The following is an 18,311-nucleotide window of genomic DNA, read 5'->3' as shown; positions in this document are numbered from 1 at the left end:
TGCGAAAGTGATAAAGCCCACTCAGGCGGACTGGCCACCACGGACTCGTTTGTGGCGGGGGGCTCCGGAGCGCATTTAGGGTCACAAGCATTACAGAGCGGAGCAGTACACCCGCTTGGTAGCGCAGCCTGACAGGAGGTGCAAGAAGTGAAGAACACTGTGTTTTTGCGGACTTTTTGTGTTTAGGCAGAGACATGCTGTCTGTTAACCTCCGTGCAGGGCTGTGGGGCACCTGTGCAGCTAGTAAAGTGGAGCACTGTGCAGGAGTATGAGGCCCTGTGTCAGCAAGCAGCGCACCTACCCAGGTCCTGTGTCCAGATGCCGCACTGAGACCGGGAGGAGAAGGTGGCGTTGAGGCTCCTCGTTGTCCAAGATGGCCGCCGAGAGATTGTGGGGCGCTTCTCGCAGTGTGCGAGAAGCGCTGAACCGGTGGGCGGGCCGTCGCGTGTGACGCGCACTGTGGGCGGAACGCGGCCTAGCTGAGTCCGAAGCCGGGGACTAAATTAGCGGTGCCCGGCCACAAGATGCGGCCGAGCCCGCGGTGCGCTCGGGAGCCCCCCCACCCTTGCTAGACTCACCGCTTAAGGTCCTCTTTAGGCGAGGTATGAGGGGAAGTGCAGTCAACCTCGATCCGCCGCCCTCTTGATGAGGAGGTGGAGAGGGACTGGGTCCTTGCAGCACCGCTGTTCTTCAGTGGTGGTGCTGAGGGAGGGCGGCCGGATTGTGCTCATAAGAAGGTGGCCTCTGTGTATCCTAAGGGTTCGCTCCCCTAGGATTTCACAGGGCTAGTCCAGGGCCGAACATCCCACGTCGCAGGAAAGGGTACGGGGAGTAAACTCGCCGTGCTCGCCTGTTGATGTTTTGGGGGAGATCGGCCCCCTTAAAAGGGTCCGTCGTCCCTTTCATCCTCTTGCACAAAGTTAAAAATAAAAATAACGTCTGGAAAAAACAGACGCAGTGTGCCTCCTACGTACAGCAACAACTGGAATTAGCCGGAGCCAGTGGCCGGTGTATACTGCAGAGGAGGAGCTAACCCTTTTTGTATTTACTTACTGTCAGCCTCCTAGTGGCAGCAGCATACACCCACGGTCCTGTGTCCCCCAATGTGGCGATGGAGAATATTTAAAGGGAACCTGTCACCACGTTTTTGGAAGATGGGATAAAAATAGCGTTAAATAGGGGCAGAGGTGGGCGTTACATTAGTGTGTGTGTTATGCGTTTATTACCCACCTAAGTTGCCGAAATAACTTTGCAAAGTCTCCGTTTTCGCCTGTCAATCAGGCTGGTCAGGTCGCATGGGCGTTGTCTTCCCCCAGATTTGGCGTAGTTTTCCGTTGGTGGCGTAGTGGTGTGCGCATGCCCAAAGTCCGGAATCCTCTTCCAGGGGATTTAAAATAGCGCGGTGTTCGTTATTGCATTGGTGATCGGTGGGCGCGGCCATCTTCCTTTGGCCGCGCGTGCGCAGAAGCGGCGCTCTGCTGGCCGCGGCTTCAGGAAAATGGCCGCCGCGATATCCATCTGCGCACGCGCGGCATCCCGCGGCCATTTTCCTGAAGCCGCGGCCAGCAGAGCGCCGCTTCTGCGCACGCGCGGCCAAAGGAAGATGGCCGCGCCCACCGATCACCAATGCAATAACGAACACCGCGCTATTTTAAATCCCCTGGAAGAGGATTCCGGACTTTGGGCATGCGCACACCACTACGCCACCAACGGAAAACTACGCCAAATCTGGGTGAAGACACCACGCCCATGTGACCTGACCAGCCTGATTGACAGGCGAAAACGGAGACTTTGCAAAGTTATTTCGGCAACTTAGGTGGGTAATAAACGCATAACACACACACTAATGTAACGCCCACCTCTGCCCCTATTTAACGCTATTTTTATCCCATCTTCCAAAAACGTGGTGACAGGTTCCCTTTAATTATTCTCTTTTCAAATCCCAATGGTAGAAAATTATGCTAGGCACTATGGGGTCAACATCCTCACTGTACCCCTAGATGAATTAGTTGGGGGTGTAGCTTGTAAAATGGGGTCACTTATAAAGGGTTCTGCTATTCTGGCCCCACAAGGGCTTTGCCAATGTGACAAGGCACCCTCAAACTATTCTAGCAAAATCTGAACACCAACATGATGCTTCTTCCCTTCTGAACTTTGCGTTGTGGCTCAAAAGTAGTTTTCAACCACATATAGAGTACTGGCGTAATCAGGAGAAATTGCATTACAAATTGTACCATTAATTTTCTCCTATTATCTGAATGGCTGTTTATTCTATTAGCTAAGCCAGCTCCTTCCTCTGTCAAGGCCAATCAATAGCCAAGGAAAGGGGCTAACTGCAGCCAGCCCTCCCCCTTACACACAACATTGGTAAGGTGCTGGCACTGAAAAGGTTTCTCCTATGTTGAGCACAGGAACGAGTGGGGCTGGAGATGGCTAACGAAAAGCAATGATATACCGTAAGTGCATTTACAGAAATACCAACTCTTATCTCTCTTATTTATCAAGTGGACAACCAGTATGAGTGGCTAATCTTTTATTTGCTTTGGAAGTCGGTGTTACATAGCAGAATAATAAATCTGTCTTTTTATATTTGGGACTACCTGTAAAAAGCGTTCAATGCGGCAGGAAGAATGTTCTGGACCAGCACCATCATAACCGTGTGGCAGAAGGATCACAATTCCACTCTGTAAAAGCCACTTTGCCTCACCTATTTGGGCAAAAAGAAATGTAGCCATGTAGTATGAAACTGATACATTTTGTAGAATCTGGCCACAGTCACAAATATATTTCCATAAAATCCTGTAGGAGTACAAGGGGGTAGATGCTAAAGTATACTTACATCAGTTCTGGTCCAAAGAAGGACAATGAGATGACAGATCGCCGCAGGAGACAGATATGAAATCAGAATTTTCTATCCTTCCATTGGAAACGGACAATTTGCATTGCTGTGCTTTGTCTTATTTTTACAATGACTAATTCAGTGATTGAAAATCTGACTAGCCGTCTAATATAGTATTAAAGAGAAGAGATTTGTGATAAATTGCATGTTTGGCATTTTACAATTTCAAAATTAAAATTCTTTTTGGAGTTTGAAGTGATATATTTCTATTTAACTATGACCGCACAAAGTGTTTGACAAATAAAATATGTTGTAATTGTACAGTTTTATGTTATTGCAGTGTTTGCTGCAGTGATCCTAAAGTCAGAACTCAATGCAAGTCTATGAGAGCCAGATGGAGGCCAGAACAAGGCTCTTATAAACTTATACAGAGCTTGTGACAGTTACCTTCTGACCTCGGCTCACTCAATAGTTGCGGTCACAATAAGGGTAGAGCTGAAGATGGTGGCTGGTAACTATATGGCTAAGGTCAGGGAACTTACCGTAGTTTAGTAGCACCACTCCAGCGCTGAACTAAAAAGTACACTGGACTGGTGCTTTGAATAGCAATTTCATAACACATTTGCCAAAAAAGCGTTATGTTTGGTAATCCCTAGTTTCTGTCTACTGACCATTAATTATCACCAAAGCTATTCTGATAAGAAATGGACGGGGAGAGGTGCTGCTCACAGACCTGTACACATGTGATCTACCGACAGGTAACAAGCACAAAATTCCCCATTAATATATCATCGCATATTATGGTCGAGTCTCTGTGGCGCAGGATTTGCAGCTGTTAGACAGCCTCAACACATGTGGGGATTGTGTAACAAACAAGCAATCCCCAAATGTGTTCAGGTTGTCTAATAGCCACAAACCATGCAGCCGCAGAGACTCAAACATAATATATGAGCACACCCAAGATATTCTGATAATACCTCAGCGCACTCGGATAAGATGATATCCAAGCACCTTCGCTCATCACTGTTGATGAGGCATTCATTGCATACAAAACAACCTGGTAAAATACAGTGACTAAAGACAATGAAAAGTTATTACATTCAGTTTTCAATTTACTTTGGTACCAGCATTAAACTTTTTAAAAAGAAACAGCAATACATCTGATTTAGGGTAAGAAAAAAACATTACATAACATAACTTAATTTATGTAGTCACTTTGATGGGTTTATTCTCAAATGCAGTCTTTTTTACTTTAAAAGGTATTTAATACTATCCTACCTCCAGAAATGAAGGTGTCAAATATTATCTGTGCTCCATTGAAAAAATCTCCAAACTGTGCCTCCCAAATTGGCAGCAACTTGGGACTTTCAATACTCATGCCGTATTCGAATCCAAGGACAGCTTCCTCCGATAACGCACTATTGCTTACCTGTAGTTAGAGGGAAAAACAAATATAGCTATAGTAAATAAAAAATGGCCCTGTGGAATTATAGCATGCAGCCTTTTCTGGTTAAAATAGAGCGTTGCTAGTGAGCAGCAATTGTATGATCAAAAGCAATTCCTGGATGAAGTAAACGACAAAATGATTTACATGTTGGAATCAGCACTAGCAGGTTTTTGTTGCTCTCCAATTGCTGGAAATGTTTAGTCTTTTCTCAAAATAAAGCTGAAACTTGATCCATTATAATGGGATTTTTTTTACAATTGGATTTTTCTGGATCTATTACAGAATGGAACTGCCAAGGTTTATGTTATAATAGTAAGAAATAAAAGTCATGATGCCAATGTGAATACAATATGCAATATACTAGTGCATTATTCATGGTTTTAGGGAAACAGACCTCCAAAAAGTCTTTTTGGTCCGATGTTATATTGTTCAGCGGAATATAAGTGTCATTAGTCTCTTGACAAACCACCATGGCATGTCTTTGACTAAAGGTTCCTCGTCCTACATCTTGTCCACTTAGTCGAACATGAAACCCTTTAAATGGAAAGAAAAGAGTCATATGTCCATCAAAAATTCACATACGCATTATGAAAAAGGTTTCGTTATGAAAAGTATTAGTTTGAATTGATACGTTACCTTGACAAAGCAAAGAGCCAAAAGCCAAAGCTTCAGCAGTAGCCCAATCTAACTTTGTACCTTCCTGGAGCTTCTGTATTCTAGACTAAATATAAATATATATAAAATTACATTCACTCATTTACTAAAACTGATAAATAGGTTGGATCCCACAAATGTATAAATGAGGGAACGGTCTTTAGACCCAACCTGTGCATGCATCTTTAGAAGATGGCTGTGCATCTGAATTTCCTCAGGAACTTCTACAGATTTGGCCCCGATAAATTGGAGTAAATTAGCAGGAACGCCGGTGTCCCATGTTGTTATCCGATCACTTGGTTCAACCATCTCGCTCCAATTAGCCTGAAGGTTAGTTGGTGGCGGTGTGTATAAAGTCATGTTGTTGAGATGGTCACTTAATTTGGTGTAGTAAGTTGTCTTTATATCTCCAACTTCTTCTGTAGTTAACAGTCCAACAGACACTAAATTCTCAGCGTATACATCTGGGATACTTTTTCGCGACCTGCAAAAAAAAATACTGTAACTGCAATGTACATGACATAGTGAACACACACACACACACACATACATATATATATATCTCTATCTATCTATATCATGGCAGGGCTGAACTTCAGTCCCAGTCCGTACCTGGTTCAATGTATATGGATATAGATATATATAGATATATATATATAGATATATATATAGATATATATATATATATATATATATATATATATATATATATATATATATATATATATATATATATATATATATATATATATATATATATATATATATATATATATATATATAAAAAAACATTGAACCAGGTACGGACTGGGACTGAAATTCAGCCCTGCCATCACACAGGTTCATACTATCCCCATCTTCAAGCACCCGATGGGAAATGTTACTAATATTACCCTGCATGGAGGAAAACAGGATTTACTACAAGACCAATATTTCTTATGATACCTCCGTCACAACTCTTAACAGTATGGGTGTCTTGAGAACACCGATTCTGTTAGCAACATATCAGATAAGGAGGCCCACAACAAGACAGGCCCTTCTAGCATTTGCCAGATGGTCAGTCCGGCCCTGCATTGAACTCTTAGGCTATGTGCACATGTAGGAAATGTGGTGCAGAATTTTCTGCACTAAATCTGCATCTCCTGGCAGAATCCGCAGGTGCGTTTTTTATGCGTTTTTAGTGCGTTTTTTGTGCAGATTTTATTTCTATAATGGAGGGGTGCAGAAACGCTGCAGAACTGCACATAAGTAGTGACATGCACTTCTTTGAAATCTGCAGCGTTTCTGCGCAGATTTTTCTGCACAGCTTTTTTTTTTTCACATTGATTTACATTGTACTGTAAATCACAGTGCAGTTCTGCAGCGTTTCTACTGCAGAAAAATCTGCTGCAGATCTGCACCAATTCTGCATCGTGTGCACATACCCTAAGGCCATGTGCACATGCTGCGGATTCCATTGCGGAATTTTCCGCAGCGGATTTGCAAAATCTGCAGTGAAAAACCGCTGTGGTTTTTACTGCGGATTTATCGCGGTTTCTTTTGCGGTTTCCTCTGCGGGTTTTCACCTGCAGATTTCTATTGGAGCAGGTACAAACCCGTAGCGGCATCCGCACAAAGAATTGACATGCTGCGGAAAATAAACCGCTGCGTTTCCGCGCGTTTTTTTCCGCAGCATGTGCACTGTGGATTTCATTTCCCATAGCTTTACATGGTACTGTAAATGCATGGGAAACAGCTGCGGATCCGCAGCAAAATCCGCAGCGTGTGCACATACCCTAAGACCTCTAAAGCCATTTGAGGGCTTGTTTTTTGTGGGATAAATTGTATTTTTGAATGGCATCATTCATCTTACCATAAAGTTTACTGAAGATTGGGATGAAATGTTGAAATAAATGAAAATGGAATTCCACCATCGTTTTATTAATTTTTTTATTGTTATAGGATTTATTGTGTGGTAAAAATTACCTGGAAACTTGATTTTCCAGATAAGTACGATTACAGCGAAATCAAAGATGAACAGATTTTTTTTTTAAAGCACCACTCCAGTGTTTTTATTTTCAGGGCTGGAGTGGCACTTTAAATGTAAGCCCCATGCCCCCGTACATATACTCCCCTTCAGGCAGCTTCACCTTTTACGGACACCGCTCCAGTCCCACAGCGTCATCATGTGCCCATAATTTCTGACTGTCCAAAAGTCAGAAGTTACGTCCCAAGACCTCAATGCAACTCTATAAGAGTCAGAAAGAGGCCCTCATAGACTTGTACTGAAAAGTGATTTCTGGCGCGCTCCATGAAACACTGGAGCTGCCGGCAGGTCACTTTCACTGGAGACCGACGGGAGCGACACTGGAAAAGGATGAAGGCGGTGACAGTTAATTATAAGACAGGGGAATTACATTTAAAGCCTCACTCCTGCGGTGCAATGAAAAAAAAACTGTGGTGCTTTAAATGGTTTAAAAAAATTTCAGAAGTTTTGTATTAAAAAAATAAATAAAATTAGATACTGTCCAAGACCCATAATGTTTGTTTCCTTTTACCATAAATGGAGCTGTGTGAGGGATTGTTTTTTGCATGCTAAGCGGATATTGACCAAAAATACAAAATGCTCAAGTTTTTTAGCACTTTAGGTACAGTGGGCAAAATAAGTGATAACTGTTTATTTTACAACTTTTCCCACCTACAAAGAATGCAGAGGTCTGTTTTATCGTAGGGACACTTAGTGGGCTAAAATCCCTGCTGCAGTGTGTGCAAACTTAGTCAAGAACTAGAGAAAACGTCTGACCTCTGTAATTGGAAGCAAAGGTTTCTGTGCCAAATACTAAGTTCTGTTTTTCTATTGTATTAAATACTTATTTCCTGCAATAAAATGCAAACTAATTATGTAAAAATCATACAATGTGATTTTATGTTTTTTTTTTTTTTTTTAAGATTCTGACTCTCACAGTTGAAGTGTACCTACGATAAATACTACAGACCTCTCCATTATTTGTATGTGGGAAAACTTGCAAAATGAAATACTTATTTTCCCCACTGCATTTACCATTTGGGATAATTGATCATTTTATATTTTGATAGATCTAGCATAATTTTTTTAAGTGAAATAGAGAGGCACTTTAAGTTATCATTTTATAAAAATATATTTTTTATATTTTTAAAAACATTTATTTTTTTGGTCTCCCTGTAGAACTTGAAACAGTGATCGTTTGATATACTATATACTGCAATGCCTTAGTATTGCAGTGTATATCATAAATCTCTATCTCCTATAGAGCTCAGCCATGCTTTACAGAGAACCCATATGGCAGCGATGGAAGCCTTTATCAGACCCCTGGCTGGTGTCCAACCATCACGCTGCAACAACGTACCGTAAATTGAAGTTTTGCTATCAGAGACGAACAGTGGCAATTAATTGGCTCTAGATCCCACTGTTAGACTAATAGCGGCTTTGTAACACAATCGGCATGTGCCATAAGAGGACTCCAGGGTGGACAGACACCTACGCCCATATGCAAAGTATATACTAAAGTAGTTTTTCAGCTTCTTCAGGCTTTTTGTTTAAAAATTAAACACTACTTGCTCAGCCTCGCTGAGAATGCTCCCAGTGTCTGTTATTGTATGTAGAGCGGACGCCACATCGATAGCACAGTAGCAGCTCGCGCTGACTTCTTGGGCAGAGCTGCTGATCCCCTTGATTGGCTGCAGTGCTGTCGATGTCACTTTAGAGCTGCAGACAATAACATGCACAGAGAGCAGCAGCAGCAGAGACTCAGCGCTGGACCTGTTTTGTCTTTTTTTAACAAATTGGGGACAGTTTTTAGTAACACAATTAATCCCTACAATTTTTATCACTATAGATTCAACTAAATATACCAAAGGCTCAAGAGTGTTCCTGTGACAGGTTTACACCTGCATACAGCTGTCTAGACACAGACCCTTACCATTTGTCTAGATTGGTATGGCAAATATAATAAAAAGTGAACTCACCGGATAATTTTGTACATTCCAGGATTAGTAAAGAAGGGCTCATCGAGCTCATTGTGACCCCACTGCCGATAGCACAATAAATCCACAATCACGTCCTTTCTAAAAAGTCTTTGATATTCCACTGCTAATCGTGTTGCTCGCACAACTTCTTCTGGACAATCTCCATTCACATGAATTACTGCACAACCAACAATTTTACCTACATTCCAAGAAATCAGGAAATAATAATTATTACTGTAAACCATATTCCGTAACCATGCTCTGAGAAAGGACTCTGGAAGCATACAGAATACATATGCTTTCTTCATGTCCTGGTAAAATATGGTTTTACTGACATTGTGCATGGACCTCTTTGTTGCAAGATTTGGGTGCTGAATAAACTTTGCGGAGTCACGTGGGGTGGTGTCAGTGAATTTGACAGCCATATTCAATAACATCAGAAGCAAAGGTTGAATCAGTCCACTGACATGGACCAGCAAATCTCACTAACGTCCATTCAACATTTTTATTTAGAAAGGTTTAAAAAAAAAAAAAAAAAAGGCAAAATCAATACATTTTACAGTATCTTAAAGGGTTGGACACTTACCAACATCACTGCAATACAATGATGATCTACCACGGTCCGAAGGAGTGGTATATCCTAATTGATTGTTAACAATTAAATGAATGCTTCCTCCTATTCGGTAATGAGGAAGGTTTGAAAGTGTAAACGTTTCAGGTACAATGCCCTGACCAGAAAAAGAAGCATCACCATGAACCTAAAGAAGAAGAAAATGAATAGACAGAGTGTATCCACTATACAAACAAACACTGAAGAAAAATGTATAACATATCATAAAGATAGAAATGTGCTGTTATTAACAGGCAGTTGCCAACTACCTGCCTGAGCTGCCCTGTGATAATCGCTCGCAGCACAACTGCTTCTGCCAGCGACTCTCCCTCCTCACGACGTCATGGCGGCAGAGCAGTGCCTTTCTCTTCCATTCTGCTCTACCTACGAGGCGTCACTGACAAATTAGTGAAATTAGTGATGACAGCTGTGCTGGCTGTCATTGAACATGATGTAGGCAGTGTTACCCTGTCAATAGAGCAGAAAAGAAGGAACTGCTCGGTCAACACGATGTCACAAAAAGCAGGAGATACATTGGCAGCACTGGTAGGTGACCGCCCTGGACCAGGAGATATCATTGCAAGGCAACATAGGCAGGTACTTAGCAACTACCTGCCAATAAGAACTTAGCCGCATTGGAAAAAAAATGTCCCAGATAACCCCTTTAACTACAGGTACTGGAAAAAGAACATTTCAAGAGCTTTTTGTGTGAGCGTTTTCTTATCTAAGCATGTGTCAAATATTACAGCCAGCTGTTCGTTTTTTGTCATGAACAGAACTCTGCTGCCCCCCTATTGTCAGGACAATTATACAATTGACCGACGGGCGGTTTCCACGAAGGGCTGTTTCCACGAAGGCCGGTTACTGAAGAACTAACAGTGAGCATATAGTGTATACACCTCCAATTCCAAAGCATGGAATATATATATACCCCAGTACGGTCACTGCTAACTCCACTAAAATCCAAGATAGATTATTAGCTACCACCAATCATTCATAGGCCGATATACACCTGGTTTCAGGTAGTGTATGGCTTTCAGGATTGTGGCTTACAGAACAAAAAGAACAGATCTATTACATTCTATATTTTATCCAGTGAACTATATCCAGTGTTTGTTTGTTTTTTTAACAGGACCTAAGTTACACCTATACATCTTCCCTAGACAACTCATAACAGGGCTGGTCATGGGATGTGACTTCAGTTTCAGAAAATTATGATGTTCCCAACATTCACAATATCTTCACTCCTGGCGATCACGGGCATTTGGTATTCCCATTACATTTTTTATCAGGATTTTACCTTTAATAGGAATCAAGGCAAGGATGTTGTCATCAATTTGGCGACTATTGATTTGGGGCTTATAGGCATGCCTCATAGTGATGAAAAAATGTGCATATTCTTCCTCTAGTAGTCCTGAAGTTGAAAATGTACAGTAAAGACCAAAAGTTTGGACACACCTTCTCATTTAAAGATTTTTCGTATTTTTATGACTATGAAAATTGTACATTCACACTGTAGGCATCAAAACTATGAATTAACACATGTGGAATTATATACGTAACAAAAAAGTGTGAAACAACTGAAATTATGTCTTATATTCTAGGTTCTTCAAAGTAGCCACCTTTTGCTTTGATGACTGCTTTGCACACTCTTGGCATTCTCTTGATGAGCTTCAAGAGGTAGTCACCGGGAATGGTCTTCCAACAATCTTGAAAGAGTTCCCAGAGATGCTTAGCACTTGTTGGCCCTTTTGCCTTCACTCTGCGGTCCAGCTCACCCCAAACCATCTCGATTGGGTTCAGGTCTGGTGACTGTGGAGGCCAGGTCATCTGGCGTAGCACCCCATCACTCTCCTTCTTGGTCAAATAGCCCTTACACAGCCTGGAGGTGTGTTTGGGGTCATTGTCCTGTTGAAAAATAAATGATGGTCCAACTAAACGCAAACCAGATGGAATAACAAAGCGCGGCAAGATGCTGTGGTAGCCATGCTGGTTCAGTATGCCTTCAATGTTAAATAAATCCCCAACAGTGTCACCAGCAAAGCACCCCCACACCATCACACCTCCTCCTCCATGCTTCACGGTGGGATCCAGGCATGTAGAGTCTATCCGTTCACCTTGTCTGCGTCGCACAAAGACACGGTGGTTGGAACCAAAGATCTCAAATTTGGACTCATCAGACCAAAGCACAGATTTCCACTGGTCTAATGTCCAATCCTTGTGTTCTTTAGCCCAACCAAGTCTCTTCTGCTTGTTGCCTATCCTTAGCAGTGGTTTCCTAGCAGCTATTTTACCATGAAGGCCTGCTGCACAAAGTCTGCTCTTAGCAGTTGTTGTAGAGAGGTGTCTGCTGCTAGAACTCTGTGTGGCATTGACCTGGTCTCTAATCTGAGCTGCTGTTAACCTGCGATTTCTGAGGCTGGTGACTCGGATAAACTTATCCTCAGAAGCAGAGGTGACTCTTGGTCTTCCTTTCCTGGGGCGGTTCTCATGTGAGCTAGTTTCTTTGTAGCGCTTGATGGTTTTTGCCACTGCACTTGGGGACACTTTCAAAGTTTTCACAATTTTACGGACTGACTGACCTTCATTTCTTAAAGTAATGATGGCCACTCATTTTTCTTTACTTAGCTGCTTTTTTCTTGCCATAATACAAATTCTAACAGTCTATTCAGTAGGACTATCAGCTGTGTATCCACCAGACTTCTGCACAACACAACTGATGGTCCCAACCCCATTTATAAGGGAAGAAATCCCACTTATTAAACCTGACAGGGCACACCTGTGAAATGAAAACCATTCCCGGTGACTACCTCTTGAAGCTCATCAAGAGAATGCCAAGAGTGTGCAAAGCAGTCATCAAAGCAAAAGGTGGCTACTTTGAAGAACTTAGAATATAAGACATATTTTCAGTTGTTTCACACTTTTTTGTTAAGTATATAATTCCACATGTGTTAATTCATAGTTTTGATGCCTTCAGTGTGAATGTACAATTTTCATAGCAATTAAAATACAGAAAAATCTTTAAATGAGAAGGTGTGTCCAAACTTTTGGTCTGTACTGTATGTCACATCAATATTGGATCTATACAAACCCCAACATTAAAACTTCCTATTGGAATTGAACTAGTTGCAGATGTCCAGTTTCCTGTGAGTTACTTCCAAAGGTGTTAAAATTTCCCACTTCTCTGCCTTTTGAATCTACAAGCCTTAGTCTTACTGACTGTTCACCACAACAGATGTGCTGCTTGGCACTTCAGAGGTCCTCTTTTTCAAAGAAGTTTAAGCTGGAGCTCCCTGCATTTTAATTAGGATTCGTAACTACACCATATGTTCAATGTGGTTCTATTACCAAAAGAAGATTTAGATTGTAAGCTCTCTCTCCTTCTACATATACTGTGAGAGAAGGGGGTGAATGCCCCTTTCCTGGAGAGGCATTAGGGATCATAATTTTTTTGTATGACAGCATGGTTATTGCTATATAACAGTTAAAGTTCCTAGAAGGACCCAACTACCTTGGAGGACATATATATTTGTAATATTGACTATAGCTTTTCATTAGACCAGGGGTTTTCAAACATTTTCTATTGGTGTCTCGCAAGTTAGACCAGGGTGGTGCCTGGTCCTCACCATCTATTGTGAAAGTCCATGCCAAAATTACAAATACTGCTCAATTAACATAAATGTGAATAATAAAAAAAAAAAACCAAACAAAAAAAACAAAAACCTGTGCAGCTCATAACCACTATTGTAAAAATTGCCTCCTCTGCTGTGTTAACAACTAGGGGGCACATTACTGGTGAAGACAGAATCACAGTTTGAGAAGCACAGGAGTAGACTTGTGGACATACTGGTACTAGCAGGACTGAAGTGTTATTATTCCCAAAACAGTAAGCTATCCCCTATTCAAGGGATAGGATATGTCTTGCTGATCCCACAACTGGGAGTCATAGCTAGAATGGGGTTCTGGAACCCAGGAACTGGGCTCTGCAGAGGCCCTACCTGAATGCAGTTCAGGATTGCAAACTGGATCTCCACTACATTTAGACTATGTTCCCATGATGAGTCAAAAATGCAGTTCTAGCAAAGTATATGGGATTTATAGAAATCTCATGCTCACTGTGCTTCTTTTTAAACGCTGTTCAAACTCACCTGCAGCGTTTTTCTAATCCGCAGCATGTCAATTTCTCTTGCGGGAACACTGAGTTTTCTGTGCGGATTTTCCCCATAAACATAGATGTGGAAAATCCACAGCAAAAAGTGTAGGTGTCTTTAGTGCATTTCCGTCCCAGATACACATTAAAAATGCATGTAATCCGCACCTAAGTGTAGTAGTAGAGTTTTTTTTAAAGTATCAAAAACATAGCAGCTTTATTTAAAGCATGACATACCAAAAAGACAGACTGCAGCGTCAAAAATGTGATAAAGATGTACAGTGGGGAAAATAAATATTTTGATACACTGACGAGTTTGCAAGTTTTCCCACCTACAAAGAATGGAGAGGTCTGTAGTTTTTATCGTAGGTACACTTGAACTAAATCTAAAAATAAAAACAAGAAAATCACATTGTCTGATTTTCACATAATTGAGTTGCATTTTATTGCATGAAATAAGTATTTGATCACCTACCAACCAGCAAGAATTCTGACTCTCACAAACCTGTTAGATTTACTTTAAGAAGCCCTCCTACTATGCATTCATTACCTGTATTAATAGCACGTTTGAACTGGTTACCTGAATAAAAGACACCTGTCCACACACTCAATTGGGCATGCTCCAACCTCTCCACCATGGCCAAGACAAAAGAGCTGTCCAAGTACACCAAGGACAAAATTATAGACCTGCACAAGGCTGGGATGGGCTACAGGACAATAGGCAAGCAGCTTGGTGAGGAGGCAACAACTGTTGGCTCAATTAATAGGAAATGGAAGAAACACAAAATGATAGTCAATCTTCGTCTGGGGTCCCATGCAAGATCTCGCCTCATGGGGTAAGGATGATTTTGAGAAAGTTCAGGAATCAGCCCAGAACCAGACTTGAAGGGCTTGCTCAATGACCTGAAGAGAACTGTGACCACAGTCTCAAACATTACAGTTAGTAACACACTACGTTGTCATGGATTAAAATCCTGCAGGGCACACATGTATTGTAAAATTTTGGCCAACAACCTCCTTCCCTCAGTAAGAGCATTGAAGATGGGTCGTGGCTGGGTCTTACAACATGACAATGACCCGAAACACACAGCCAGGCCAACTAAGGAGTGGCTCCGTAAGAAGCATTTCAAGGTCCTGGAGTGGCCCAGCCAGTCTCCAGACCTGAACCCAATGGAAAATTGAAATTCAATGTTGCACGGCCCACAGTCCCTAAACCTGAAAAGATCTGAAGTAGATCTGTATGGAGATATGGGTCAAAATCCCTACTGCAGTATGTGCAAACTGGGTCAAGAACTACAGGAAAAGCCTTACCCTTTGTAATTGCAAAGGCTTCTGTACCAAATATTAAGTTCTGTTTTTCTACAGTATCAAATACTTATTTCATGCAATAAAATGCAAATTATGCAAAAATCATACAATGTGATTTTCTGCATTTTTTTTAAAGATTCAGTCTCTCACAGTTGAAGCGCAAAATCAGCAGTGTATCAAACACTTATTTTCCTCACTAAGTTAAAAAACGCTCACAAAAATGTAGTGAAAAACCCTAGTAACCTAGTTTAAATAATAGGTGTAGAAATTCTGCAGCATCAAAAGCTTATTGTGGGAATGTAGCCTTATTGCCTATGGGACTGCTGGAAATTGCAGAGTAAAGAGTGAAGGTCGAGTATGCGCGGTTCAACTCCATTCAAGAAGAAACCATGCAAAGCCCATTTCATGGGTTACAGGAACAACCATTTAATCCTAATTTGTGCTTTATACTACAAAAATAAACTGAACCGGTTACTTATCCTAAGAGTAATTAACAAAAAAAATTACTTTACAAAATAATTTATGCAAAAAAGGAATCGACATGATTATTGCATAATGTAGTTATATCAAGTAAGGCTACTTTCACACTAGCGTTAACTGCATTCCGTCACAATGCGTCGTTTTGCCGAAAAAACGCATCCTGCAAAAGTGTTTGCAGGATGCGTTTTTTCGCCATTGATTAACATTAAGCGACGCATTGCCACACGTCGCACCCGTCGTGCGACGATGCGTCGTGCAGTGGCGGACCGTCGGGAGCAAAAAACGCTACATGTAACGTTTTTTGCTCACGACGGTCCGCTTTTTCCGACCGCGCATGCGCGGCCGGAACTCCGCCCCCACCTCCCCGCACCTCACAATGGGGCAGCGGATGCGCTGGAAAAATGCATCCGCTGCCCCCGTTGTGCGGCGGAGACAACGCTAGCGTCGGGAACGTCGGCCCGACGCACCGCGACGGGCCGAGCCCGACGCTAGAGTGAAAGAAGCCTAACATGTTAATCAGAAACACTCCGTTATATGGGTATTTTGCAGTTTTGTGAATAAATACCAAAGAAACAGGGTGAACGTGCAACTATGCACTGCACGTATAAACAAGGTGTGTACATGCTCATTTCTTCGGTGTTGCTTTAGTTTTTCTTACAAACCGGGGTGTAGCTCCCCCTTTATGAGCTGGGCATTTTGTCTATATAGCTTTCCAGGGGCAGGTGTCTGAACAGTCAGGTCTGGGTCCTGCCCTGCCCTATCTATTTTGAGGCTTGCTGACACAGAGCTTTAATACTAGAGATAGGACAGTCTCAATTGTGTAGATCTTGTCGAGGTGGGATGGCCTATGTTATGTACTTGTACCATTACTCTTAATTTATTTATTTATTTACTACAGGGTATTTGCTTATTTTATTTTTATCATAGGTTTTCTAGATTTAGGAGTCAAACAAATACATTTTAAATGCAACTATTTACCTGAAGACACACAACTTTGTCACCAGGTTGTGCAGATCCATCTGAAGAATAGTCCCCATCTGACAAAGACTGTTGCCTTGCACGAGCTTTGCCGACAGCAACTGGGTTAATTGCTTCCAAGTGAGAAGGATTGGGCAACATTGTGACATGAAGAGCCTTATCGGATCCAAAATCCAAATCGACAGATGAAGTCAAATGGGAAAGGACATCACCTATTGCTGGAGAGTTTTCAGGGAACTCGCTTAAGCCTCGCATTTTACGAAACATCAACTAGAAATAGAAGGTAACAAAATATAATGTGGAAAGAAATAACAGGGATACGTATCAAAACTGTTGCAAAGGAAAGGACAAAGAGTTGTCCATAGCAACCAATCAAATCAATGAATATGAGAGATGGAAGCGGCTTCACTCCACCATTTTTGCTTTGCACCAGTAGTAAATGGGTAGCTCAAGTTAATTAAAAATCTTACCACACGCAATAACGCTGCTAGAATAATGAAATTATTAATACTCTGTTCCAGCACTGGGTCTCTAATCCTCCCCCGCTGATATGTTTACATAGGCTTCAGACATCACAGCATGTATACCAACTGCAAGCTGGCCACAGTCTATCAGGGAACATCAATGACGCGACACTGGTTATTCAATTATTTTGTATTTCTGCCAGAGGGCATCTTTTTACTTAATGGTTACACACTAATGTTTTTTTATTGACGAACTATTCTTGGAATAGGCCATCAATATCTGATTGGTGACAGTTGTCCACTACAGACGACCTTTCTCTATAGCTATATTTCTCCTTATAAAATAGCAGCTTACATTCACCTTCGGTGCCATTTCAGAGATGACGGCACCTGCTGTCTCGGAGCCCTGCACCCAATCACTGGCCACTTTGCTCTCACCTCCTTCAGATGAAACTAATCTGGAAGTAATGTGGGCTGCTACTCTCCGAGTTCCACCAAATGTCAGTTACGTCCGAAGGAAGAGAGCGTGAAGTGGCCACTGATTGTTATGTCACTCAAGCCCTGCAGCCAAGCCAATGCCAGTAAGCATTAGGAGAGCCAGTGCGGTCATCGCTGTAGTGGTGCAGACAGCGGAGGAGAGTAGAAGTTATTTTATAAGAGGGAATATAGCAACTGAAAAGGAGTGGAGAATTTAAACAACCCCTTTACCCCCAAGGGTGGTTTGCACGTTAATGACAGGGCCAAGTTTTACAATTCTGGCCACTGTCCCTTTATGAGGTTATAACTCTGGAATGTTTTAACGGATCCCTTTCGTTCTGACATGGTTTTCTCGTGACATATTGTACTTCATGTTAGTGGTAAAATTTCTTCGATATTACTTGCATTTATTTATGAAAAAAATAGAAATATGGTGGAAATTTTTTAAATTTAGCAATTTTCAAACTTTTAATTTTTATACCCTTAAATCAGAGAGATTTGTCACACAAAATACTTAATAAATAACATTTCCCACATGTCTACTTTACATCAGCACAATTTTGCAACAATTTTTTTTTTTGTTAGGAAGTTATTAAGGGTTAAAAGCTGACCAGCGATTTCTCATTTTTACAACACCGTTTTTTGTTTTGGTTTTTTTTAGAGACAACATCACTTTTGAAGTCACTTTGAGGGGTCTATATGATAGAAAATACCCAAAGTGACACCATTCTAAAAACTGCACCCCTCAAGGTGCGCAAAAGCACATTCAAGAAGTTTATTAACCCTTCCGGTGCTTCACAGTAATTTTTGGAATGTTTAAATAAATATATATTTTTTTATTATATACACCGTATATACTTGAGTATAAGCCGACCCGAGTATAAGACAAGACCCCTAATTTTGCCACAAAAAAAACTGGG

The 18,311-nt window shown here is 41.5% G+C and overlaps 1 protein-coding gene across 1 annotated transcript in view; it reads right to left on the bottom strand.

Moving 5' to 3' along the window:
• Nucleotides 1-18,311, bottom strand: part of DHTKD1 (dehydrogenase E1 and transketolase domain containing 1) — an 80,452-nt gene that overhangs the window by 26,887 nt on the left and 35,254 nt on the right. Inside the window, exons 5-12 of the mRNA XM_077264583.1 lie at nucleotides 16,451-16,720; nucleotides 9,511-9,682; nucleotides 8,925-9,123; nucleotides 5,112-5,424; nucleotides 4,923-5,007; nucleotides 4,681-4,820; nucleotides 4,118-4,268; nucleotides 2,601-2,707 (exon numbers count right to left, since the gene is read on the bottom strand). Of these exons, the coding sequence (XP_077120698.1) occupies nucleotides 2,601-2,707; nucleotides 4,118-4,268; nucleotides 4,681-4,820; nucleotides 4,923-5,007; nucleotides 5,112-5,424; nucleotides 8,925-9,123; nucleotides 9,511-9,682; nucleotides 16,451-16,720 (1,437 nt within the window). The remainder of the gene's footprint in view (nucleotides 1-2,600; nucleotides 2,708-4,117; nucleotides 4,269-4,680; nucleotides 4,821-4,922; nucleotides 5,008-5,111; nucleotides 5,425-8,924; nucleotides 9,124-9,510; nucleotides 9,683-16,450; nucleotides 16,721-18,311) is intronic.

The sequence above is a fragment of the Ranitomeya variabilis genome, chromosome 5 (assembly GCF_051348905.1).
Source record: "Ranitomeya variabilis isolate aRanVar5 chromosome 5, aRanVar5.hap1, whole genome shotgun sequence".
In the NCBI taxonomy this organism is placed as follows: Eukaryota; Metazoa; Chordata; class Amphibia; order Anura; family Dendrobatidae; genus Ranitomeya; species Ranitomeya variabilis.
This window is presented reverse-complemented; position numbering and strand designations above follow the sequence as displayed.